Source organism: Geotrypetes seraphini, chromosome 1 (genome assembly GCF_902459505.1).
Source record: "Geotrypetes seraphini chromosome 1, aGeoSer1.1, whole genome shotgun sequence".
Taxonomy (NCBI): domain Eukaryota; kingdom Metazoa; phylum Chordata; class Amphibia; order Gymnophiona; family Dermophiidae; genus Geotrypetes; species Geotrypetes seraphini.
In genome coordinates this window covers 426,396,428-426,421,675 of record NC_047084.1, presented here as the reverse complement: position 1 = coordinate 426,421,675, position 25,248 = coordinate 426,396,428, and the positions used below count along the sequence as shown (strand labels likewise).

Below are 25,248 nucleotides of genomic sequence, written 5' to 3'. Positions count from 1 at the left end.
ATGAGATCTATGTGCATGCACTGCTTTCAATGCATATTCATTGGGGAAATCCTGAAAACCCTCAAGGAGAGACTTTGAGATCCCTGCTGACCACCAAGTCTCACTGCATTTAGCCCAGGGGTGGGCGACTCCGGTCCTTGAGAATTTCCCCAATGAATATGCATCGAAAGCAGAGCATGCACATAGATCTCATGCGTATTCATTGGGGAAATCCTGAAACCAGACTGGATTCCGGCCCTGAGGAACGGAGTTGCCCACCCCTGACTTAGCCCATCCTATTCGCCACTCCCTCCCTCAAGTGGCCATCATATCTCCCTCTTTCTTTACCCCAGCTTGAGAGTCCAGCGCCTTTTCCCTTTCTCCCCCACCCTCTTTCAGCAGTTCTCCCTCTTTCGACCCACCCCAGGTAGATGTAGCATCTCTCCTTTTATCTTCCCCGCCCCGCGGCACCAGCTTCTTTCCCCCTTTCTTCTCTCCCCCACCTTCCCCCGCGAACCCACTGCCCTCCTTCTTCCCTCTCCCCCCCCCCTTCCCACGGTCCTTTAAACACGCCGCCAATGACAGCGCCGAACAGACGCTCCCCAGTCGCAACCCCGAAGTCTTTCCCGCTCTGCCGGGTCCCGCCCCCTCCTCTGACGCGACTTCCTACTTCCGGCTTTGACCGGGTCCTGGCGGCGGGAAGGCTTCCGGGCCCGTGGGTGGAGGCGTCTGTTGCCGCTGGAGATGCAGGTGTGTGTGTGAAGGACGGCGGGCTGGGAGATCCTTTGGTCCCGGGGAGAAGAAGAAGAAATAGAAATGATTAGGCTCTCTGTGAGAACGGAGAAGAGGGAGAGATGCTGTTCTGGGAGAGCGAGCGAGCACTGTCTTGCTATACTAGCTGTTGCCCTGCAAGTAGGAGCCGGTGCTAGGCGTGCTTGAGCAAACCCCACCCCTCCTCCCCAACACTGAACAAGCTCCTTGACCTTAAGATAACTTCCTTTGGGTTTAGTTTCCCCAATAATTTAGAAAAGTTGGGACCCGCTTAATGCAGATCTAGCATGTCGTTCTCGGTGTTTGTGACATGCCAAGTGGTCCAGAGCTCCCCCACTCAGCCATCACAGAAATTGATGGATTTTATTTTTTTTCAGGGGATATCCAGAGTTATGGGGCATGATCGCAACTAGCTTAAGAGTTAGGGGCCCCTTTTTTTAATTTAGGCCACTATTGTATCCATGCGAGAGATGTCGACTGGGAACCATCCTTGAAACTGGGCCAGTTGAGAAAATTGCTATTTTGTGTAGGCAGGTTTGTTTAAGAACCACGCTTTTTTTTTTCTGGGATTTGTGCAAGACCCTATTGCGATAGTGTAGTACAATTATGTTGATGCACTTTTAGGAGAGTTTTGCTCTAATCTAAGAGGATGCTAGTTGTGTCACATAACTACTACTAGAGAGAACTTAGCGGGAGCGATGTTGATGTGTGAAGAGGCACAGTGCTGACCTCTCAACCCCTTCCTCTGTGTGTCCAGTCGGATCAGGTAACCTTCTTTGACGCTGCATTCTTTCATTCATTTTTTTGTTCTGTATGTTTTTTTGTTTGTTTTTAGGTTTCTCTCCTTTCAAGCTTGAAGGTGGTAAACAATGGGCCTATCGATTCACTTTGTTGTTGATCCACAGGGCTGGTGTTGTGTTGGTCTGATTGTCTTTATCTGGTTTTATAACACATTCTTCATTCCAAAGCTGATTCTCTTCCCCCACTTTGAGGAGGGACATGTTTCAGCTTCAGCAATATGGGGTGAGTGGTATGAACTCCTTTTCTGTTGACTGGTGATGCCTAAATCTTAATTTGAAAAATATATAATGGAAAATTCAATTTAAGTGACCAAATACATTTGAAACCAACAAAGGTTTTTGACCAGTGATGATACCCACCCCGAAAATATTGTGGCTGCATTGATCACATATAAGGGGTATTTTGAGGTCTTTTTTCCTTTGATTATTAATACACATTATATATATCACAAGTGTTCCTACAAAAACTTTTGATGCCTAAATCTTAGAAATATTCTTGCAGCATGTTTGATAACATTTAATGCTATAGGATAAAAATTTTGTGTTATTATGAATTGATACTTATACAATTACACAAGGCAACAAAAAAAATTTTGGGGGAATCATCTGACAACATAGCACATTTTTCTAAATCAGTTTTTCACACTGATTTCAGATCTGTTATTGGTTTTTTTCAGTCACATAACCTTTTAAGTTATGACTAATGTTAGTTTATTTATCTTAAGCACTTATCTTCAGTATTACGTTTGTGAGAGCCTAAATCTAAGATATTCCAATGGTGAAACAATATTTAATTGGTGCATCTGTGGCTCACCTTCATATATTGATCAAATCAACTATATGATCCTCAGAAACACCACCTCGGACTCCTATAATTCATGGTCCCAGGCTTTATATGTTAATTCCTCATTGGATCATCGAATCTTCAATGGTATTTTATGTTTAAAGCTATGAGTAATTTAATAAAGTTAATAAGTGACTTATTTTAAACATGGTCTTCAAAGCTGGGATAACTTAACCGACATGTTTTACTGTCAACATTTTTTCAAGGTCATACATCCCTTTACAGCTCAGTGCTACTCCTTTCAGTGTAGTCAAAAGGAGGAAAAGTCCATAGTCTGTTATTGGGAAAGACATGGGGAACTGCTTGCCCTCGATCGGTAGGATGCAATATTGCTACTCCTTGGGTTTTGGCCAGGTATTAGTGACCTGGATTGGCCAGCGTGAAAATAGGCTACTGAGTTTGATGGACCATTGGTCTGACCCAGTAAGGCTGTTCTTATGTTTTGTTAAAAATAAGTACCTGTTTAAAATATGTAAACCTCTATGATTTATGTAACCACACAGAAAAAGTGATATATAAAGTTCTGTTCCCTTTACAAATTGGCTCACCCAAAGCTCTAGCTACAGTAAAAACAAACTGGAGAAACAGTAGTTGAATTTGTGGTACAAGAAAATGCCAACTCTGCTGAAGACCTCTCAAAGCATCATCAAACTGCATCCCCATCAGTTGTACATCATGTGCAATATTCTCGGAGGATGTCTTTTCACTTCAGGGCTGAAAGTAGTTTCTGCAACCTGAGGCGGCACTGAACCTTCTCCCTCCTCTGAAACTCTTAGGCCCAGATGCACTAAGCGGTCTCAAACGCAAACCCTTTGCAGGGCCACATTTTGGATTTATAAGTACTTGCAGGTTCCGCAGAAAAAATAGTTAATGTCTTATTAAAGAAATGACAACTTTGCATGAGATAAAACTCGTTATAGTAACTATAATGAGTTTTACCTCGTGCAAAGTTGTAATATAGTTTAAAAATCTTTCCTTAATTGTTTCTGATAATTTCAGCTATACATAGCTGAAAGCAGTGCAACATGCAGAAAGTGGAAAACTATCAAAGTATCAACTGCAAGAGACAAGATTTTGGACTAACTATTTTGAGGCCCTCGGTATTATAAAAAATGATTCTTTATGGAAAAGTAGTGCTTTAAGTGTCCAGCGATCACGCCCGCAACCGCCTTCAGCTCTCACCTCCTCCAGCTTCGGACACACGCACAAGTTGCACTGCCTCCAATGGTTACCTTACGTTCTGAAACGTTGCTCTTCTCAATGCTGTAACCTCACGCAAGCACTTTCCTGTGTCTGCACGCGATTAGACTCCACCTCACAATCGCGTACAGATGCAGGAAAGTGCTTGTGTGAGGTTACAGCGACCACCGGACACTTAAGGCACAAGTTTTCCATAAAGAATCATTCTTTATAATACTTAGGGCCTAAAAATAGTACCTGGTGGGCTGCGAGTTTGACACCACTGCACTAAGCCTAACAAATATCAGCTGTGTACCCCTGCTCAAGTTGTACCCCAGACCTGCCCAAGCTCCGCCCCAGACCCCACCCCCATAATAATAGTACTAATTGTAATGCAATTTCTTCCATCCATTTTTCATATACACACAATATCTTATTAATACATAATGGTAACCACAAAATTTAAAAAACACAAAGCACAGAAAATGTTAATTATTTATATTCGGGGGGGAGAGGTTCAAAAGAGGTCAAGGCAGATAACTTAAAAATATACAATGTCACCTCAGTAACAACTATAGAAAAACAGAAAAATATAGTGCAAAATATAGAAAGCAGATATAAATTCTCAAAACGGACACATTTTGATCACTAAATTGAAAATAAAATCATTTTCCTACCTTTGCTTTCTGGTGATTTCATGAGTCTCTGGTTGCACTTCCTTCTGAGTGTGCATCCAATATTTCTTTCATTCTTCCTCCTGCACACTTCCTCTCCTCCGGATCTCATTCCCTTCCCAAGCCAGCATCTATCTCTATCTCTCCATGAGTCCAACATTTCTCCCTCTCTCATCCTCTGGATCATGTGCAGCATTTTTTCACCAGCCCCATATCCAACATTTCTCCCTCTCATCCCTTTCTACCTCTTTGTTTACTCCTGGCAGAATTCTGTGCATCTCTCCATCACTTCATTCTGCTCCTGGATCCACTGTCTCCCTCCTTCTCTCCTTTATCTCTATCTATCTCTCTCCCTTCCTTGTGTTCTATGTCATATCTCTCTATCCCCCTCCATGCACAAATCTTCCCTTCCTCTCCATTTGCAATTTGTACTCCCCTTACCATGCATGTCTCCCTCACTCTCCCATCTTTCCTTCTTCTCCCCCTCCCCTCCCCCTGTGCCACCAGGTTTTCTTCCTCTTACCTCTTCCCTCCCCCTGCACCATCAGATAATCTTCCTCTCCTTCCCTGTACTCCAAGGCTTGCTTCTTTGGGTTGCGGTATCGGCAGTGACTCTCACGTGCTACCTGCCGCTAATCCGGAAGACTCCCCTCAATGATTCACGCTGCCCCCAATTCGATGCTGATTTGGCTTGTCTCTGACTCCAACCTAAAGTAGCAGAGGTAAACAGGATGCTCCTGGTCTGCCCACCAGGGCGTACCTCTACTGCATCATCAGTAATGTCATCAGCGATGCAGTAGAGGGAAGGCCCAAGCGGGCAGGCCAGGAGCTGCCTGTTTAACGCTGCTACTTTAGGTTGCAGTCGAAGGCGAGCCGAATCATCATTGAATCTCTTCACAGTATCGGCAGCAATTCCCACACACTGCCTGCCACTGACTGGGGATTTAGAAACATGATGGCAGATAAAGGCCAAATGGCCCATCTAGTCTGCCCATCCGCAGTAACCATTATCTCTTCCTCTAAGAGATCCCATGTGCCTATCCCACACCTTCTTGAATTCATACACAGTCTCTGTCTCCACCATTACTTCCGGGAGACTGTTCCATGCATCTATTACCCTTTCTGTAAAAAAGTATTTCCTTAGGTTACTCCTCAGCCTATCACCTCTTAACCTCATCCTATGCCCTCTCATTCCAGAGCTTCCTTTCAAATGAAAGAGACTCAATTCATGTGCATTTATGCCACATAGGTATTTAAACGTCTCTATCATATCCCCCCTCTCCCGCCTTTCCTCTAAAGTATACATATTAAGATCTTTAAATCTGTCCATGCACCATTTTAATCGCATTCCTCTGGACCGACTCCATCCTTTTTTTATCTTTTTGAAGGTGCAGCCTCCAGAATTGTACACAGTATTCTAAATGAGATCTCACCAAAGTCTTATACAGGGGCATCAATACCTCCTTTTTCTTACTGGCCATTCCTCTCTCTATGCACCCTAGCATCCTTCTAGCTTTCTCCGTCACCTTTTCAACCTGTTTGGCCACCTTAAGATCATCGCATACAATCACACCCAAGTCCCACTCTTCTGTCATGCACATAAGTTCTTCACTTCCTAAACTGTACTCTTCCTGATTTTGCATTTTTTAGCATTAAATTTTAGCTACCAAATTAATGTAAATCACTAGTTAGAAAAACTTGATTTAAATAATGCCCATGATATTATGAATGGATTCACAGAATTCATTTACCAAAAAATGTAAACCTTGCACAAATATACATCCTCGTTCTACATAATTAAAAACAAATCCTTATTTCATGTTGAATAACTTTTGGACTATACTGTATATTGAGATAGGTGGAGTAACATAATAATTTTTTTTTAAAAGTCTATGTCTGTTTTGGAACTAAGGCGCTAGTTGTCTAAAGTTGGCAGGGTCTAAAGTCCATTCTCGAAAAATACTTACAACATATTATTTATTTATTTATTTTGAGAATTGTTTTACTTCTACATCCAGCCGTTTGATCAACCAGGCTGCTAAGTCGTCATCTTTATACCACATTCTCGTCCAAAAAATCGTCACAAGTTCAAAATGCCTAGAAAAAGACCTTTTGTACGAGGGAGGAGTCGGCAAAGTGATGGACTTGACAACCCGACATGGCAACAGAGTAGTGGGGCACCTTACAGGGCATTGCTTTGAACTTCTCAAAAAGGATGCCACATAAACATCTCACCACAACTCCCTTGCAGAAGCCCCCCAAAACACCCTCAAAACCTACTATACCCACCTGTCTACCACCCCAGTAGCCCTTATGGCTGCAAGTGGCACCTATATGGCAGTACAGTAGGGTTTTGGTGGAGGCACATTTTTCACCATGAATGCAGTGGTTAGAGTGGCTTATGGGCCAGGGTCCTCCTCTATGATTCACTAGCCCACCTCCCAGACTACTTAAGCCACCTCTGTGCAGCTCTACTAGGCTTTCCTATGCCAGGTGCTGATGTTCTGGAGGCAGGTATGTTCGTTTTTATTCCAATTTGTGTGGTGGGGGAGGAGGGGGCTCAGTGATCACTGGGGGAGTGTATGGGGGTCTGTACTTTGTGTCTGCATTGGTTATCTGGTCACTTTGAATATCTTCTGGCCTCTTAGACCTGTTTTTAGATCGCCTAAGTCACAGCATATAAGTTCCGTCTAGGTTGGCCCATCTCCCACCACAACCACTTTTCGACAAACACCTCTTTTCACTCCAGGCGCATAGCAGCAGTGAAAAGGCCTAAGCTGTTTTTAGATACGTCTAAAACCCGTTTCGATTATTGGCACTTGGACGACCTGTCTTTTAGGTCATCCAAGTACTGATTTAGGTGGGTTTTTAGACGTATTTCTGTTTCAATTAGGAGCTCCATAGATTTTCCCTCAAAAAAAGCATTTTATTAAAAAAAAAAATCCAATTAAAAATCAGAATTTTTTTTTTTAAATCATTGATTTTTATCCACCCTGATTTTTATTATTGTGATATTGCTTTGACATGTCACAAAGTTAACTACAATAATAGAACAAGTATTACCAGGTTTTTGTGCAATGCCCTTCAAGTGTGTGCCTTGTTTTGCCAGTGCTTTCAATTTTACCCTGCTGATGGCAACTGTTACTAGCTGACAGTACATGTTGCAACCAATATGAAATATAGATTAAAAGGCTGAAATTTTATTCAGTCAGGAATAGTACATTTACTGTCTGTAGTGTGTTGTAAATATGAGTTTATTGCATCTTTGCGGATGGGTTGGTAAGTTAGTTGATAGGGACAAGTTTGGGTGATGGTAGGATAGTTGTAGATGAGAGTTTTGGTGATGAGAATAGACAACAAGCGTGCCATTTTGAAAGGAGGAATTTCCTGTCTATATGTTTCTGTCCTGCAGAATTTGGAATTGCTTTTTCTAAAGAAATGCATTGGGCTGTGGTTGGTTTTTTTTCTTCTTGATCTACAGGTTTTCCCTCCTCCCATACCAAGTTTTATCTCATTCTGTTAAAAGTTTTAAATATATTTTGCCCCCAGACAAATACACATACATTCTCAACTTCTTTTGTATAATTCTTTCCAACTTTTAAGTTGGAAATACAGTAATAAAAATATACATGTAGTACATGCAAGAAGTCATTTTCTAATACAGCATGCTCTTAGTAAAATACCCTCTAAATGTTGTATCCTTTTAATGTCATCACTAGTTATACAACAATGTTTGTCATAAACTGAAAATATTCTAATTTTTAATTTGTTTAGATTTTTAAAAGCAGTATACTTAAGTTAAACTAGCATGAAATGTGGTAATGTCAAATATTTCTTTTAGGTTTCTTGTGAATGGGATGTGGCTATTTCACTTATAGATATTACTTATACCAAAATACAAACTAGTTAATGGTTAAAATAATCTCAAAGTTAGAGGCTGGCTCCTTGAATTCATCAGCAGTGTTGTGCTTTGCCATATAGGGAACACAAGCTTGAGGCCCTGGTCTGTTTACTGTTCCTTGAGTAGGCAGTGTTTTGGAGCGCTACAGAATTAGGAGCTATGGCATTGTAGGGCGAGTTTCAGCCATTGTGCAACAATGATACTCATTGATGGGGATCTTTTTTTGTGTGGCTTTTGTTCAAGGACTGCAATGACTTTGGTGGTGGGAGGAATTTGTGTAGAATGGCATGTCTTCATGCAAAAATAGCAATACAGATTGAATTTTCTTATATCTTTTTTTTTCTTTACTAATACAATTTCATGAAGGCCCTTCTGAACCATACTGTTAGTTTTGCAGTATGGAAAACAAGGTATTTATTCTAATAACTGCAAAAACATGTTTCTTTCAGACTTGGAACAATGAGGAGATGTTCAATATCCATGGTTCCACTGGGTGAATCTCTTCATGTAGGCAGTTAACCCAATAAATAAATGATGCTTGTTACCTTGGTAGAATAGTATCTACTACCAGCTTACCAGAGTTAATTCCTTTTTCTAGTAATAAACAGTATGGATTTCTTTTTTCCAGTGTACTATTTGGCATCTCTGTTCTGTTTGATCTCATTACTGAGGGCTTCCACTGCTGATCCTGGAAAAATACCAGAAAGCCCAAAGATTCCACTTACAGGTATTTGTTTCTATTTTGTCATCTTATTTCCGTATAGCAGTAAAACAGGAAAGAAAAGGCATCCCAATAGCGAGGTTGCATTAGAGACCATAGTAGACCAGGTGTCTTTAAATGCAGAGCAGACAGATTTTAAAGATTGCAAATTATTACTGTCAACTGCTGAGCAAGTTGTAAATAGGAGCAACAAACATTGTTTGAAATGTCTGTATGCAAATGCCAGAGTAAGAATATATTGCACTAAATGAAAAGATAGATATAATAGGCATCTATGAGCTTGGTGGAAGGAAGATAACCAATGGTATACTATCATTCCAGGTACAAATTATATCGGTGACAGAGTGGATCAAATTAGTGGAGAGGCAGCATTATACATTAAGGAGGGCCTTGAATCAAATAGACTAAACATTCTGCAAGACACAAAACACACCTTGAAATTTCTGTAAATAGAAATTCCATGTGTAAAGGGATAAAAAGATAGAGGACTGTACAATTGTCCATCTGGCAAGGATGAACAGACAGACACACAGAAATGTTATCAGAAATTAGGGAGGCTAACAAGCTAGGTAGCACAATAATAATGGGTGATTTCAATTGCTCACAACTATTCACAAAAAGGGCAGAGTAGAAAAATTACTAGATATAGTATATAATCTACTCTCTTCCAATTCAAAGGGAGACACATGGTATCAAAACTAGAGAATGCACAAAAAAAATTTCAGTTCCAGCTAATGATAGTTAGTGAACCATAGCTATAGCCAACAAAACAAAAGCAGTCAATCTGCATCAGTCATTGGTCAAAGAAAAAAGCTCCACTTTCAACAAATCTCCAGAAAAAGTGAACCCGTCTCTCCCTTGCACCGGGGAAAAAATAGTCTCCACAGTACAAAATTAATAGCAGGCACAGCCAAACAATGTATCCAAAAATGAAATTGTAAAATGGCCACTTATCAAATGTCTGACAACTGTGCCTGCTGTGTTGAAACCCGAACAGGAGTACCCTGTTTCGCATGCTGCATCATCAGAGGAAGAATTCCTGCATCAGCGCAAATAATGGCGATCCTTCAGCTGATAGCATTCCTTTATATACTACTCAGATGAAAAGATGTTGGCACATTTCAGAGATGTTCTAGAAGTGTCATGATATCACAATAAAATATCCTATCAAAAAAAGCCTTCTATTCAATCGTGGAATTTTAAACCTTTTGGGCTCATAGTTTGCAGTGTGAAAATAAGGCATTGTTCTTTCTGCCTAGGCCAAATATCGCCTTTGTGGGCTGGGCTGCAGTTGTTCAAGCACTGTGCATTTAAGTGTTACACTAATGGCTTATTGGTGGATACACAATAAGCGAGTCTACAATTGTCTGTATGTATGTCCAATTTAGACAAGTTTACACAGACAGATTAAAGTGCAGATCACATTTACTGAAGTACATGTAGTTAACAGTTTGCAGTGTAATTTCCTTATCAGAATTTGGATCTTTAAATGTAGTAATCCTCCTAAGATCACATACAGAACCGTTGCCACAGCTTGAATTCTTGCCAGCAGCCACCCTCCTCTGCTCCCTGCACTTCTCGGTCATAGCTTGACATGAATAATCTCATAAATTAGAATTGTGCTGATACAAAAACAAAAAGATAGTATAATGAAAAGTAGGAAGAATAAACAACATCCTTAAATGCTTCTTAATCAGGCATACTACTTGCGGGGTATGCATATTATAATTCAGCACAAAAGCAACTGCATCAGATTCTTTCACTTCCTATTTATATTGCAAAAGATGTTCTCTATGATTAAACCAGGCTCTTTTAGTGGCACATTTCACCACATGGTTTGTGCATCCTCTAGCATAAAATTTGGCCACCAAGCCAGTCACTTTCTCTTGCTAAATTTCATCAGATGAACAAATTCTATGGTAACATAGCAGTTGAGAAAAGGAAATACTTGTATGAGAATGAATAGCGTGCATGCTAGTAAAATGCAGCAGGGTATTCTGATCTGTCAGTTTAATATGAACAGAAGTCTCAAACTCTGCTGACACCCTTTTTATTTGAACATCCAAAAAAGCAATGGCCTGTGTATTCCAATGTGCTTCAAAATTAATCACGTGACGATTATTTAATTCATAAACAAAAGCCCTTAGGGCTGAAGTGTTGTGCCTGAGTCAAGATTAATTTGTGGGGGAGGAATGGTGAAGAACAGGTTTCTGGTATAGATAAGTACAAATTGATTTAAAGATTTTGATAAAAGGATTGGAGAACTACTGAATTTCCACTGTTTTTTTCCCCCATCTTTTTTATTTATTTATTTATAATTTCTATACAACCAAAAATGGTACAAGAAATACTGAAAAACGTTTTTCCCTCCATCTTGATGAGCATTTTTTAATGTTTGCATGAGCACAGCATAATTTGATAGACATTTATATTACCAATAGACACTTTGTAGTAAAGAAGACACTTTATAACAAAAGAGACATTTAATGGGGTCCTTTTATCAAGCTATGGTAGGGGTTTAACACGCGTTAATCCGCCTGCCGCACTAGCCGCTAACGCCTGCATTGAGCAGGCGTTAGTTGTTTAGCCGGTCTCGGGGGTTAGCACGTGATGAAATGTCAGACGCGCTAACCCCGCTAGCACGGTTTGATAAAAGGACCCTTTAGTATCTTTGAACAAACAAAATAATCTCCTCTTTATAGTTAGTGTGGAGGGGCATAATCGAAAGGGATGTCTAACTCCGTTTGCGTCCAACTTGCAAGTCGTCCAAAGTAAAAAACAGCCTAAGACACATTTTCGAAAAATACGTCCAAAATTTTTTTTGTTTTGAAAATCGTCTAATTATACGTCCTGCCGATCTGATCGTCCAAGTTGCTAAAGCGTCCATCTTTATACCACATTTCCGTCCAACTTTTCGTCCAAGTCAAAAATTCCTAGAACAAGCCCTGTTGGACGTGGGAGGGGTCTGCAAAGTGATGGATTGAACACCCAGGCATGGCACCTAAATAGTGGGGTACCTTACAGGGCACTGCTGTGAACTTCATAAAAAGGGTGCCGTGTCTTCATCTCAATACAGCTCCCTTATAGATAATGGTGAGCCCCCAAACCACCTCTAAAATCCCCTAGACCCACCTATCTACCACCCCAATAGCCCTTATGGCTGCAGGAGCCACTTATATGCCAATACAAAAGGGTTTGGGGGGGGTGTATAGGGGAGTGCACATGTTTAAGTATCAATGCAGTGATTACAGGGGCTTATGGGCATGGGTCCTCCTCTCTATGGGTCCCTAACCCACCCCCAAGATGACTTAAGCCACCTCTGTGCACCGACTAGACTTTCCTATGCCAGACGGACAGATGATGATGGTCTGGAGGCTGAATTTTAAAGGAGTGATTAATATTTTTATGTGGGTGGGGGGGGGTCGGTGATCACTGGGGTAGTGTGTGGGGGTATGTTTTATGTGTTTGCAGTGCTTATCTGGTAACTTTAGGTGGGTTTTTGTGACTTAGACCATGTTTTCCATGGTCTAAGTCACAACGTCCAAGTTCCGTCGATCGTGAGCTGTATAACTTTCGGTTATACATGCTGTACGACTAAGTTTAAGCCGGCCCACGTTGTGACCAACTCCCGCCCTTGACAGTCTTCCCAAAACGCCTCATTTAGCTTTGGTCGTTCAGCGGCACTATGAAGGCCTAGGTCATTTAGAAATACGTCCAAAATCCGTTTTTATTATCGGCACTTGGACGTATTTGGGAAATATTCATCCAAGTGCCGACTTAGGCCGGTTTTTGGACGTTTTTCTCTTTCGATTATGAGCCCCATAGTGTATAAGTTTTTCTGCCTAAGATGGTTTCTCCTTAAGTTATATCCTATCTGCACAAATAAGGTACACAAGGGTTGGAGTTTGAGGCTTTTCCTCTTCTTTTGAATTAAGTTTGGTTTGTGTATACATAAGCAAGTAAGTCATTGAGCACTCCTCTCTAAGAACCTTGAATTTATATTTTTTTCAAAAAACGTGGATATGTTTATTGAGATAGTGGGGGTTCCCCAGGTTGTGAGCTGGGACTGCTTATTTTTAAACATATTTATCAATGCTCTAGAAATGGGAATAACTAGTGAGATAATTAAATTTGCTGATGACACAAAGTTGTTCAAAGTTGTTAAATTGCAAGAGGATTGTGAAAAATTGCAAGAGGACCTTGGCAGACTGGGCATCAAAATGGCATATGACATTTAATGTGAGCGAGTGCAAAGTGATGCATGTGGAAAAGGGGAACCTGAGCTATAGCTATGTAATGAAGGGTTCCAGTTTAGGAGTCCTTGCCCAAGAAAAGGATTTAGATATTGTTGAGGATACATTGAAACTCTCAGCTCAATGTACGACGGTGTTTAAGAAAGCAAATAAAATGTTAGGAATTATCAGGAAAGGAATGGAAAATGAAGATGAAAATATTATAATGCTCTTATATCACTCTGGTATGGCCGCATCTCAAATACTGTGTGCAATTCTGGTCGTCGCATCTGAAAAGATATAGCGGAATTATAAAAGACTAGTGTTTAAGCCCGTTAGATTAACGGGTGCTAGATGTCTCCTGCTTTTGAACTTGGGCAGGGGCAGAGGCAGAGCCGGGGCGGGAGGGAGTGACGGTGGGAGAGCAATTTCAAAGCTTCAGCAGCGGCGGCTCTTTGACCAATCCGCGCTTACCACGTCCCCACACTTGTGGTCTGGCTGGCTCCCCCACCAAAGCCCTTCGCAGCGGCAGCCCCTCCCGCATCCGTCCCCGTGTCCCAACCCTCTCCGAAGGCCGGCTCCCACGAAAATGGTACCCCTCTGTCCAAAGCCGCGGCAGAAGCCTCCCTCAAGACACATTTCAAATCTGACATATTGTAATCACAAAACAGAAAATAAAATTATTTTTCTTACCTTTTGTTGTCTGGTCATTATTCATATCATGTAGGGGTCCCAGGCTATGGTTGGCTTTTGATAACTCGCTTGCCAGGGCCCCTTCTTTCTTCTTCCCTCCCTCCATCCCTGCAGCTGAAGACAGGCACCTCCCCCCAGTGGTCTGAGACAGGAGGGAGCAGTTAGGAGAGGGTCTGAGGGCAAAGAGGGGCTCAACAGCACACAACCACCTTTCCTTCCTTCCCTCCATCAGGTGCTCCAGTGGTCTGAGACAGGAGGGAGCAGTTAGGAGAGGGTCTAAGGCTAAAGAGGGGCTCAACAGCGCCCAACCACCTTTCCTTCCCTCCCTCCATCAGGTGCTCCAGTGGTCTGAGACAGGAGGGAGCAGTTAGGAGAGGGTCTAAGGCTAAAGAGGGGCTCAACAGCACACAACCACCTTTCCTTCCCTCCCTCCATCAGGTGCTCCAGTGGTCTGAGACAGGAGGGAGCAGTTAGGAGAGGGTCTAAGGCTAAAGAGGGGCTCAACAGCGCCCAACCACCTTTCCTTCCCTCCCTCCATCAGGTGCTCCAGTGGTCTGAGACAGGAGGGAGCAGTTAGGAGAGGGTCTAAGGCTAAAGAGGGGCTCAACAGCGCCCAACCACCTTTCCTTCCCTCCCTCCATCAGGTGCTCCAGTGGTCTGAGACAGGAGGGAGCAGTTAGGAGAGGGTCTAAGGCTAAAGAGGGGCTCAACAGCACACAACCACCTTTCCTTCCCTCCCTCCATTAGGTGCTCCAGTGGTCTGAGACAGGAGGGAGCAGTTAGGAGAGGGTCTAAGGCTAAAGAGGGGCTCAACAGCGTCCAACCACCTTTCCTTCCCTCCCTCCATCAGGTGCAGTGAATCCACCAATGTTAAAAGGAGCCGCGTCGAAATCGGAGGCCTGCCACTGCTGTAGCACGTTCCCCTCTGCCTTGGTCCCGCCCCTTCTCTGACATATGGGACCGCGGCAGAGGGAATGTGTTACGGTGGCGGCAGGGCTCCAATTTCAAAGCAGCTCCTTTTAACATAGGCGGAGGTGAACTGTACCTGATGGAGGAAGGGAAGGAACGGTGGGCCAAATTTTGGCAACGGCAGGAATTGTTTTGCGGGTCAAGCACCGTGAAACTTTGTTTCTTTAGGCAGCCCCGGTTCTTTACTTGGATTCAATGTGAGCCGGGTGAGGAAGGCCGCCGCAGCCTCGCGGCTAGGTAGGGGGACAACAATGGCGCTTATGCTCAAGCCCCCGCCGCTGCTCCTCTCTCGATCCTGGTGCGGTTCGAGAGGGGAGTCGTGGCGGCGGCTTGAACATAAGCGCGATTGTTGTCCCCCTACCTAGCTGCGAGGCTGCGGCGGGGTTTCCATGGCAACCCGATCGCGGATCTCAGTGTTGGGCCGGGTCTGGCAGCGCCGTGTAGTGCGGAAGCAGGAGGCGGGACCTCAGCACAGCGCCGCCGGCCCCCAGGAGCTCGAGGCCGGCTGCGGACATGCCTGGCGTGGCATGGTGCAGGAGGAACAGTGATCGGTGGAGAGCAGGTGATGAATAGGTGGCGCGAGGTGGAGAGTAGGTGATGACGTAAAACGTGCGCATGCGCACTCGTGTTTTCGGGACGGATCAGGGAACACATTTTTTTTAGTGCGCATGCGCGGCCTAGCATTTTATTATATTAGATACAGAGAAGGGTGACAAAAATGATTAAAAGAGTTGGGAAGACTTCCCTATGAGGAAAGGCTAAAGTGGCTAGGGCTCTTCAGTTTGTGGAAGAGACGGCTCAGGGGTGTTATAATAGAGGTCTATAAAATACTGAGTGGAATGGAAATGGTAGATATGAATTACACGTTTACTCTTTTTCCGAAAATACAAGGACTAGGGGGACATACAATAGAAACATAAAGATGAGGGCAGAAAAGGGCTATAGCCCATCAAGTCTGCCCACTCTACTGTCCCACCCCATTAAGTCAGAGTGCTGCTCGACCCACGTAGAGATCCCACGTGGATGTCCCATTTATTCTTAAAGTCAAGCACGCTAGTGGCCTTGATCACCTGCACCAGTAGTTTGTTCCAGTGATCCACCACCCTTTCTGTAAAGAAATACTTCCTGGTGTCACCACCAAATCTCCCTCCTCTGAGTTTGAGCGGGTGCCCCCTTGTGACTGAAGGTCCCTTAGGAAAGAATATGTCGTTTTCCACCTCGACACGACCTGTGACGTACTTAAATGTCTCAATCATGTCACCCCTCTCCCTGTGCTGTTCTAGAGAGTAGAGCTGCAACTTGCTCAGTCTTTCCTCGTATGATAGACCCTTGAGTCCAGAGACCATCCTAGTGGCCATTCGCTGGACTGACTCAGCTCGAAGTATATCTTTACGGTAATGTGGCCTCCAGAACTGCACACAGTACTCCAATGAAGCTACTAAGTAGTAAATTTAGAACAAGTTGGAGAAAACAACTAACATAACAAGTTGGTTATGGTTGGGATTTTGTTATTTTCTAGGAGGATGAATTTAGTTTTGTCTGGATTGAGTTTCATTTTGTGGTCTTCCATCCAAGTCGTAACTGTAGCTAGAGTTCTGTGTAGTGTGTCTGACATTAAGAGCATTGGTTGGTCGAAAGGAATGAGGATGGTGATGTCATCAGCATAGCTATAAGAGGATAGGCCTTGTTTGTTCAGGTAAACGCCAAGAGAGGCCGTATATAGGTTGAAGAGAGTAGGGGACAGTGGGGACCCTTGTGGAACGCCGCAGGGGTTGGACCAAGGTTTGGATTTTTCTTTGTCTGATTTTACTTTGTATGTTCTGGATTTTAAGAAACCTTCAAACCATGAGTATACTTTATCTGAGATGCCTATTGAGTCCAAGATTTGCAGTAGGATGTTATGGTCTACCAGGTCAAATGCCGCCGTCAGGTCCAACTGTATGAGCAGCATTTTTTTTTTCCAATGCTGAGGTGTTGTCTTGCTGTGTCGATAAGGGAGCCTAGTTGTGTCTCTGTGCTGAAGTTAGTTCTGAAGCCGGATTGCGTGGGATGGAGTAAGTTATGGTCCTCGAGATAGTTGGTGAGGAATTTGGCTACTAATCCTTCTGTTAGTTTGATATATAGAGGTATTGAGGCTATTGGTCTGTAGTTGGATGAGAGGTCTGTTGGTCCTTTTGGGTCTTTTAAGATTGGGGTGATGATGATTTCGCTGAGGTCATTCGGGAAAATGCCATCTGTGAGCATGGTTTGTATCCAGTGTAGGAGTAAGGTACGGAACTTAGTGCTTGCTGATGACAGAAGATATGGCGGGCAGTGGTTGAGTTCACATGATGCGTGGCTGTACTTATTGTAGAGTTTGTTGAATTTGGTCCAATGTATCTTAGGGAATTGGGACCAAGATCTGTCTGCAGCACAAGATTCATTTTCTGTGGGGAGTATTGTGACTTCTAGTAGGTGGGTTGGGTTACTAATGAGAGTAGCTCTGGTGTTTGTAATTTTATTCTTGAAGTGTTCAGCTAGGAGGGAGGCTGAAGGGGAGGAGTTATTGTTAGTGGTCAAATAGGGTATGGTGTTAGTTAGATCTTTTAATATTTGGAATAGTTTTTTGGTGTCTTGGGTTTCCGTGCCTATTAGGTTGGTGTAATGTTTTTTTCTCTTTTCTTTTAATAGAAGTTTGTATGGTTTGTTAATTTTTTTCCAGGCGGTTTTCGTGTGATCTTGGTTGGTTTTTCTCCATTTTCTTTCCAGACGTCTACATTATCTCTTGAGTAGGAGTAATTCTTCGTCGAACCATTGGTCTGATCATCTGCATGTTCTGGTTTTGGTTCGAAGTGGGGCTTGTTCATAAAGGATGTTGTTGCTCAAATAGCCCCAGTGTGAAATGAAGTCTTTGGGGTTATCTTCTTGGATTGTTTTGTCTACTTTTGACCAGAAAATGGCGGGCTCAATGCATTTGCGTGATGTGTAGGATACTATTTTGGTTATTGGTTTGGATTTGTTTTTGGTCCAGATGATGTTGAAGGTGTAAGTGTAGTGGTCTAACCAGAGGGATGGGGACCAGGTTCCATTAGATGTTTGAATTTCTGAAGTAGATGTTTGATGGGTCATGAAGGCTGCAATATCCAGTTGGTGTCCTTTGTCATGAGTAGTTTGTGGGTTTAAAATTTGGAAGGATAGAGCATTGAGGAAAGAAAGTAGATTGTCTACTGGCTTGGATGAATGGTCTTCAAGATGAAGGTTTAGTTCTCCTAGGATAAGATTGTGTGCTGCTGTAAGTGAGTTTTGGTATATGAAGTTTTCAAATTCGGATCTAACCATGGCCCAGTTTCCCGGTGTTATATAACAGAGCATGCAGTTTAGTGAGTTTTTCAGTGCGGTGGAAGAGATTTGACATGCTAAAAGGTCCATGTAAGGGGTGGAAGTTTTTTACAATATGTTTAAGGTTAGGGAGTCTTTGAGTAAGATCGCTAATCCACCTCCTCTTTTTTTCTCTCTGCAGGTCACTGTAATTTTGTATCCTTGAGGGCAGACTTCTGTAATTCTTGGGTCTGTGTCCGATGTTAGCCAGGTTTCTGTGAGGAAGAGGCAGTCTAGGTTTTTGTTTTTTATCCAGGTTTTTATAAGTTCTGTTTTTGGACCTAGGGCTCTGACGTTTAAGTAGGCACAGTTAAGGGTGGTGGTTTCTGTTTGGTGGTTGTGAATCGTTTTAGGGTAGATGAGTGAATTTGGGTTATGGTGCAGTTTGGTCTTGGGTTGTGTTGCTCTTCTTCCCCATGCTGGTGTTATGGGGTGTTGAACGCTTGTTTGGTGGTTGGAGTTTCTGTCTATTGGAACTCTCCAGTTAGGGTGAAGGGTTTTGATTGCAATTGAGCTAGTGGGAATGTTGGGTAGGTTGTTAGCTTCTACCTTGCAGCTGGATATGAGAAGGATTATTAATAGGATAATCTGGGTGTTTGTGGAATTAGCTTCATTATGGAGGTGGGGCTGCTGGTAGAGGCAGTGTAGTTTCCAGTGGTTAGGTTTAGTGTTTAGTGTCTGGGTAGGAGAGTGGGTTGTGGAGGGAGGTGTTGAGGTCCGGCGAGAGGTAAAGGAAACTGAAACCGGCAAAAACAAACTTTTAAATTGTTGGGGAGATCCCGCTGAGCCTTCCAACTGGCTCAGCGGTGCACCGTCGGGAGGGGAGGGGACGGAGTTCACTCCCACGCCCAGAGTGTGCCTTACTCTGCTCCCGCTCTGCCCCGAGTGCTCCTAATCCATGGGACAATGGAGCTCTCTGATCATAAATTTAAATGTTCACTTAGTGAAAAAGGAACACGAGTCTTGACCAGTGGGTTATTCATCTCTACTTGTGAGATTTTGCAGAAGGAATCATCTACAGCTTTTCAGCTCCACCTCATGTCAGTGTGCTGCCCCTATCTTCTCAGTTTTTCCTTCTGCAAGCGAGTTCAAAAGGTTTTTTTTTTTTTTTTTCTTCTGCTCTGCAATTGAGTTATTATTTTCAGGTTTTCAAACTGAAGTTCACGGATCAGGATTTCTGGGAGTTGATGTAGGCATGTCACGAGGCAGTTCTGTGAGTACAGTCTATTACTATTTATGGGTAACTTCAGGGTGGTTCAAAAATGGATGGCCAACAAGGAACTGTTATAAGTATTCCCTTGTGACCAATGATAGGCAGGATTATTTGAAGAATAGCGATCCACCAAGGCATGGTGATTCTTGTGCACAGGATTGGCCACATTGCACATGGTACATGGATCTGATTTGGCTATAGCAGGTCAAGTGCCTCAGATTGCCTCTGCTCCCAGCACTGCTTTTACAGGGTCAAATTGTCCTAGAGAGTCTGGAACGCTTTGGGCTTATGGCTTGGCTCTTGAGTAGGCAGCCCTAAAGAAGAAAGGGTATTTGGAGGGGGTTATACCTACTCTCCTGTGATCTAAGAAGCTGGCTACATATGCTAAGGCATAGAAAACTTTTCAGTTCTGATGTGCGTAACAGATGGTGGAGCCTTTTAGGATCCTGATTTCCACGGTCTTTTCATTTCTTCAGGATGGTCTCAAAAAGACCCTGGCATTTGTCCCCTTATGGCTCAAGTGGAGAAAGGGTCTTTGGCTTCCCAATCTGGATGTATCCAGGTTTCTGATGGGAGCATTGCATGTGCATACTCCTGCGTGACAACCATTTCCAACGTAAAATCTTAACATCATACTACGGGCCCTCAGTAGAGCCCCATATCAGCCCTTACAAGAGGTATCACTGATGGATCTGACTGTCAAAATGGTTTCCTGGTAGCTATCGCCTTGACAAAAAGGGTTTCAGAATCTCTGGCTCTGCCCTGTAGAGAGATGTTCCTCAGATTTGCGGAGTCTGATGTGTGTCTACATACTGTGCCTTCCTTTCTGTCAAAGGTGGTGTTGGTGTTCCATGTCAGTCAGGAAGTCTATTTGCCTCCATTCCAGGTTGCAGGTGTAAAGAGAAAGGACAGAGTTTTGGAGTTACTGGATGTGAGGAGAGTTCTCCATTTATCGTGACAAATGACCAGGGAAGCCAGCATCTAAGGCTTCGATTTCCAAATCCGCATAGCTATTTCGTCTGACTACATTGGTTGTGGTGAACGGCCACCAATCTCCTTGAAGGCACATTCCACCAGAAGTGTGTCATCTTCAGGGCAGAATTCCGGGTAGTTCTGCCTGAGGAGATTTGTAGGGCATCTACTTGGCCCCCACTCCATACTTTCACAAAGTTTTACAGAGTGTATATGAAGGCACAAATGAATGCCGCTTTTGAGTTCTCGGTGCTAGCAGCAGGCTCATCTGTTCTGCCCTAAACTCAGGGGACTGCTTTGGTACATCCCATTGGTCAAGTCTCATGTCCTTTTTGCACTAGAAGGGAAGATTAGGTTCTTGATAATCTTTCAAGTATAAAGAAACATGAGTCTTGACACCTGCCCTGTTGGATATCAATTTAGCCTGCTTTCTGTCTTGGACATGTATGTGTGTCTCCAAATGCTTGCCTTGGAGCAGCCAAGAGAGTATGTAGATGATTGTTTTTAAACTTTTCAGCAAATACAGGAAGCTGATGTGATAACTTGCTATGAAAAAGTCCAAGGGAGAGCCTATAATAGCTATATAAATGTGAGTGGTGGTTGCACTCAGGTAGGTGGCTTGTTTGGGTCCATCTTGCTTGTATTAAGTTTTATGAGGTTTAATTCTTTGTTGCAGAGCAGAAAAGACTTGACTTGGTCGGAGAGTTCCCATCCCCTTCTTGTTATTTCTCTTCTTTTAGGGGTGATAACTGTTTTGGTACAAACAGAGAAGATTGGAACTGCCTACTGACACAAGGAGGCAGAGCTGAAAAGCTGTAATTGATTCTTATTGCAAAAACTTGCAGGTAGAGGTGAATAAACCACTGGTCAAGACTCATATTACTTTATACTGGAAAGAAGATTGAGATAAGAACCTAATCTTCCTTTGCTAGAATGCCAGAGCCCACAGGTATGTTAGTCAAAGATGGGAACAAGTGTCGAGCACCCCGGCTGCAGACAGTTTTGTACTTTTTTTTTTCTTTATTATACGGCCTCGTTGGCTAGAGATTCAGGATAGAGATTATCTGTGTAGCCCCAGATTGGCCCAGAAAGCTGTGGTATGCTGACCAAGTGTGGATCTCCTTGGGTGTTTTTTTGTTCTGCATGTGGAATTTCAGATTTGGTGTTATAATGACATTTCATATCTTTACATGGGTTATTCTAAGTTAGATGCAGTTTTGATCAGGGCAATACATTTTTGGTAACCTTTCTTGACATATCAGCAGCATTTGACACTTTAGATCACAGAATTTTGCTGGATAGACTTAACAGCTGTGGAATTAGCAGAGAAGGGTTAACATGGTTTTGGTCATTCCTGCATGGTTGTATGCAGGAAGTCAAGGTACATGGTAGATGTTCAGCACGATAAGTTGTCAAAACTGATGTTCCACAGGGGTCTGCCTTGTCTGCCATGCTCTTTAATATTTATCTCCGACCACTATGTTCATTGTTATGTGATCTTGGGGTGTCCTACCGGTTATATGCTGATGACATTCAGTTTTTTTTCTCTGTGGAGAGTACAGTGGATGAAGCTAGTGAAAGATTAAATGAGATCATGCTAAGAATAAGGGATTGGATGGATATGAATAGATGAAAAGGTCCTCCAGTCAGTTGTGCTCTCAAGTCTAGACTATTGCAATATAGTTCTTCTGGGTGTTCTGTCCACTGTATTAACAGCATTGCAGGTAGCACAAAATTCTGTTATCAGCACATTATTTAGGTTATCAAGGTGCAATAATGTATCAAGTTGTACTGGCTTAAGGTAGAGTACAGAGTGAGGTATAAATTGCTGCTGCTACCCTGTTTCCCCGAATATATGACTGTCTTATATTTTTAAAAACTCCAAAATATGCACAAGGTCTTATTTTCAGGGGGATGTCTTATTTTTCCATGAAGAAGAATACAGTACACATTTATTGCTGAAAAAAAGACATTTATTACCTGTATATGGTACAGGTCATCACAAACCAGAAAAGTTGTATCACAAACCAGAAAAAACTGTATCACAAACCAGAAAAACATTTAAGGCCCTGATTCTCCAAAAGTGCGTCCCGATTTTAGGCAGCTGTAGACGTCCTACAGCTGTCTAATCAGCCAATCGGGATGCACGTTTAAAAAAAAAAAATTCTCCCCAGGCAGGCCGCCCGGGAGAGGCGTCCTATACTAAACGCCGATTCTGTAACCGGCGTCTTTAGAGAATCGGGTTAAATTAGACGCGGCCGCTATACTTATGGCAGCAAGGGATCTCCCTGCTGCAATATGTATAGCGGCCGCGGTTGTTGCGGCCGCCTGTCCCATCACCGACAGGAGAATGCCTAACTCCTCCTGTCGGAACCCTGGATCCCCCCCCCAAACTCGTAATCGCCGACAGGAGGATGCCCAACTCCTCCTGTCGGAACCCCGGATCCCCCCCCCAAACTCGTAATCGCCGACAGGAGGATGCCCAACTCCTCCTGTCGGAACCCCGGAACCCCCTCCCCCCCAACTCGTAATCGCCGACAGGAGGATGCCCAACTCCTCCTGTCGGAACCCCGGAACCCCCCCCCCCCCAAACTCGTAATCGCCGACAGGAGGATGCCCAACTCCTCCTGTCGGAACCCCGGAACCCCCTCCCCCCCAAACTCGTAATCGCCGACAGGAGGATGCCCAACTCCTCCTGCCGGAAAGCCCAACGACCCCCCGCCCCAACTAATCTCCCTCCCCCAACTAACCTTTCAATGTTGGTCAGCTGGACGGGTCTTGCTGCCATCCAGCCGACGGGTCTGCCTCATGGAAATGAGACGGCACGCCCCTTCCCGGCCCATCCCCGCTAAATCTAAGGCCTGATTGGCCCAGGCTGTAGAAGCCTGGACCAATCAGGCCTTAGGCATAGCGGGTCCGCCTATCCCCACTAATCATAAGGCCTGATTGGCCAAGGTGCCTAGCCTTGGCCAATCAGGCCTTAGATTTAGCGGGGATGGGCCGGGAAGGGGCGTGCCGTCTCATTTCCACGAGGCAGACCCGTCGGCTGGACAGCAGCAAGACCCGTCCAGCTGACCAACATTGAAAGGTTAGTTGGGGGAGGGAGATTAGTTGGGGCGGGGGGTCGTTGGGCTTTCCGGCAGGAGGAGTTGGGCATCCTCCTGTCGGCGATTACGAATTTAGGGGGGAGGGGGTTCCGGGGTTCCGACAGGAGGAGTTGGGCATCCTCCTGTCGGCGATTACGAGTTTGGGGGGGGAGGGGGTTCCGGGGTTCCGACAGGAGGAGTTGGGCATCCTCCTGTCGGCGATTACGAGTTTGGGGGGGGAGGGGGGGGAGGGGTTCCGACAGGAGGAGTTGGGCATCCTCCTGTCGGCGATTACGAGTTTGGGGGGGAGGGGGCTCGGGGTTCCGACAGGAGGAGTTAGGCATTCTCCTGTCGGTGATGGGACAGGCGGCCGCAACAACCGCGGCCGCTATACATATTGCAGCAGGGAGATCCCTTGCTGCCATAAGTATAGCGGCCGCATCTAATTTAACCCGATTCTCTAAAGACGCCGGTTACAGAATCGGCGTTTAGTATAGGACGCCTCTCCCGGGCGGCCTGCCTGGGGAGCATTTTTTTTAAAAAAACGTGCATCCCGATTGGCTGATTAGACAGCTGTAGGACGTCTACAGCTGCCTAAAATCGGGACGCACTTTTGGAGAATCAGGGCCTCGGTGTACAGAGGCTGTTCCTGGGCTTGTTTTCCTGGACAGCGGAAGCAGGAAGTTGTGTGACCACGCATACGGTACTGTACCAGTACTCTGGGTCGCCAAGACATGCTTGCCAAATAGTGCCTTATTTTCGGGGGGGGGGGCCTTATATTTCCCAGGTGGGGAAAAAAAGGGGGGTGTCTTACTAAAGGAGGAGGTCCTATAATGGGGGAAACAAGGTAACTTATTTAGCAATTCATAGATTGTCACCGCGATACCTGTCAGAGGTAATCGCACATCAGACTACGCTCCTAAAGTTACGTTCTGCTGGTAACAGTGATTTGGTTATGCAATCTAGAAAGGAGTTGCAAGCCATGAGGGCTGTGACATTTTCATGTGCGGGCCCAGCAGAGTGGAATGCTCACCTGGGTTTGCTTGGCACATTTAAACGTTTGTTGAAACATCACCTGTTCTGTTAGATGAAATATGAGTGCTAAGAGAGAAGAAAATGTGGTTTAACAACGAGTGTATAAACGATATAAGGAGACATGGGTGGGTAATTGTGGCAAGGGAGTAAGTACTGTATGTGAGGGTGGGGTGATTTGTTTTTGATGTGTATTTTATGTAGGACAAGGCTGTGCTTGCATGTATGTGTACTTGCAATGTGTGTATTCTGTGTTTTTGGAACCCACTTTGTATAAAGTGGGATATAAATAAAAACCATAATTGTTTAGTCTTTGATATTATCAGTTTAGCACATTTCTTGAGTATATTATATAATGTCTTTGCTTCACAAAAGGGGCAACTTCTTCCTTGCATTTGTTGTGAAAGAGCATGGTATTTGCAAATAGATTCCACAGGGCTTTCACTTGTTTTAGCATCCGTCATTCAAAAGCTTCTTTGGTTGTTTAAATATAAATTAACTTCTTTTTGTAGCCATATTTTTCTTAAGGCAGTTAATGCCTAAGGTGAATATGGAAAGAGGTACGTGCCGGATGCTTGTAAAGGGATTGATTACATAAATGTTCAGTGTAAGCATTTTATATCAACTGATGTTACAGGACCCAAGCAAGGAGTGGATCATTGTCTTTTTCAATTTACATGATTTTTAATTTGTAAAAAAAAAAAAATACTTTGAGAGAACTAAGTTATATATGCAGTTTTACTAGCATTCTCTCAAATGAGAAGAAAATGGATTTAATTCTCTATCAGAGATGGAGAATATGCAAATACACACCAATAAAGTTGG

The 25,248-nt window shown here is 43.7% G+C and overlaps 1 protein-coding gene across 4 annotated transcripts in view; it reads left to right on the top strand.

Moving 5' to 3' along the window:
- The first annotated feature begins 581 nt into the window (after positions 1–581).
- ZDHHC21 (zinc finger DHHC-type palmitoyltransferase 21) overlaps positions 582–25,248 on the top strand; it is a 56,181-nt gene continuing 31,514 nt past the window's right edge. Inside the window, exons 1-3 of one of the 4 annotated variants that reach the window (XM_033948736.1) lie at positions 594–729; positions 1,586–1,773; positions 8,777–8,875. In XM_033948736.1, coding sequence (XP_033804627.1) covers positions 1,620–1,773; positions 8,777–8,875 — 253 coding nt within the window. In that variant the 5' untranslated portion in view covers positions 594–729; positions 1,586–1,619. Of the gene's footprint in view, positions 730–752; positions 892–1,585; positions 1,774–8,776; positions 8,876–25,248 lie in introns of those variants that run through there. The other 3 variants (XM_033948826.1, XM_033949003.1, XM_033948914.1) reach the window with 3 other exon arrangements.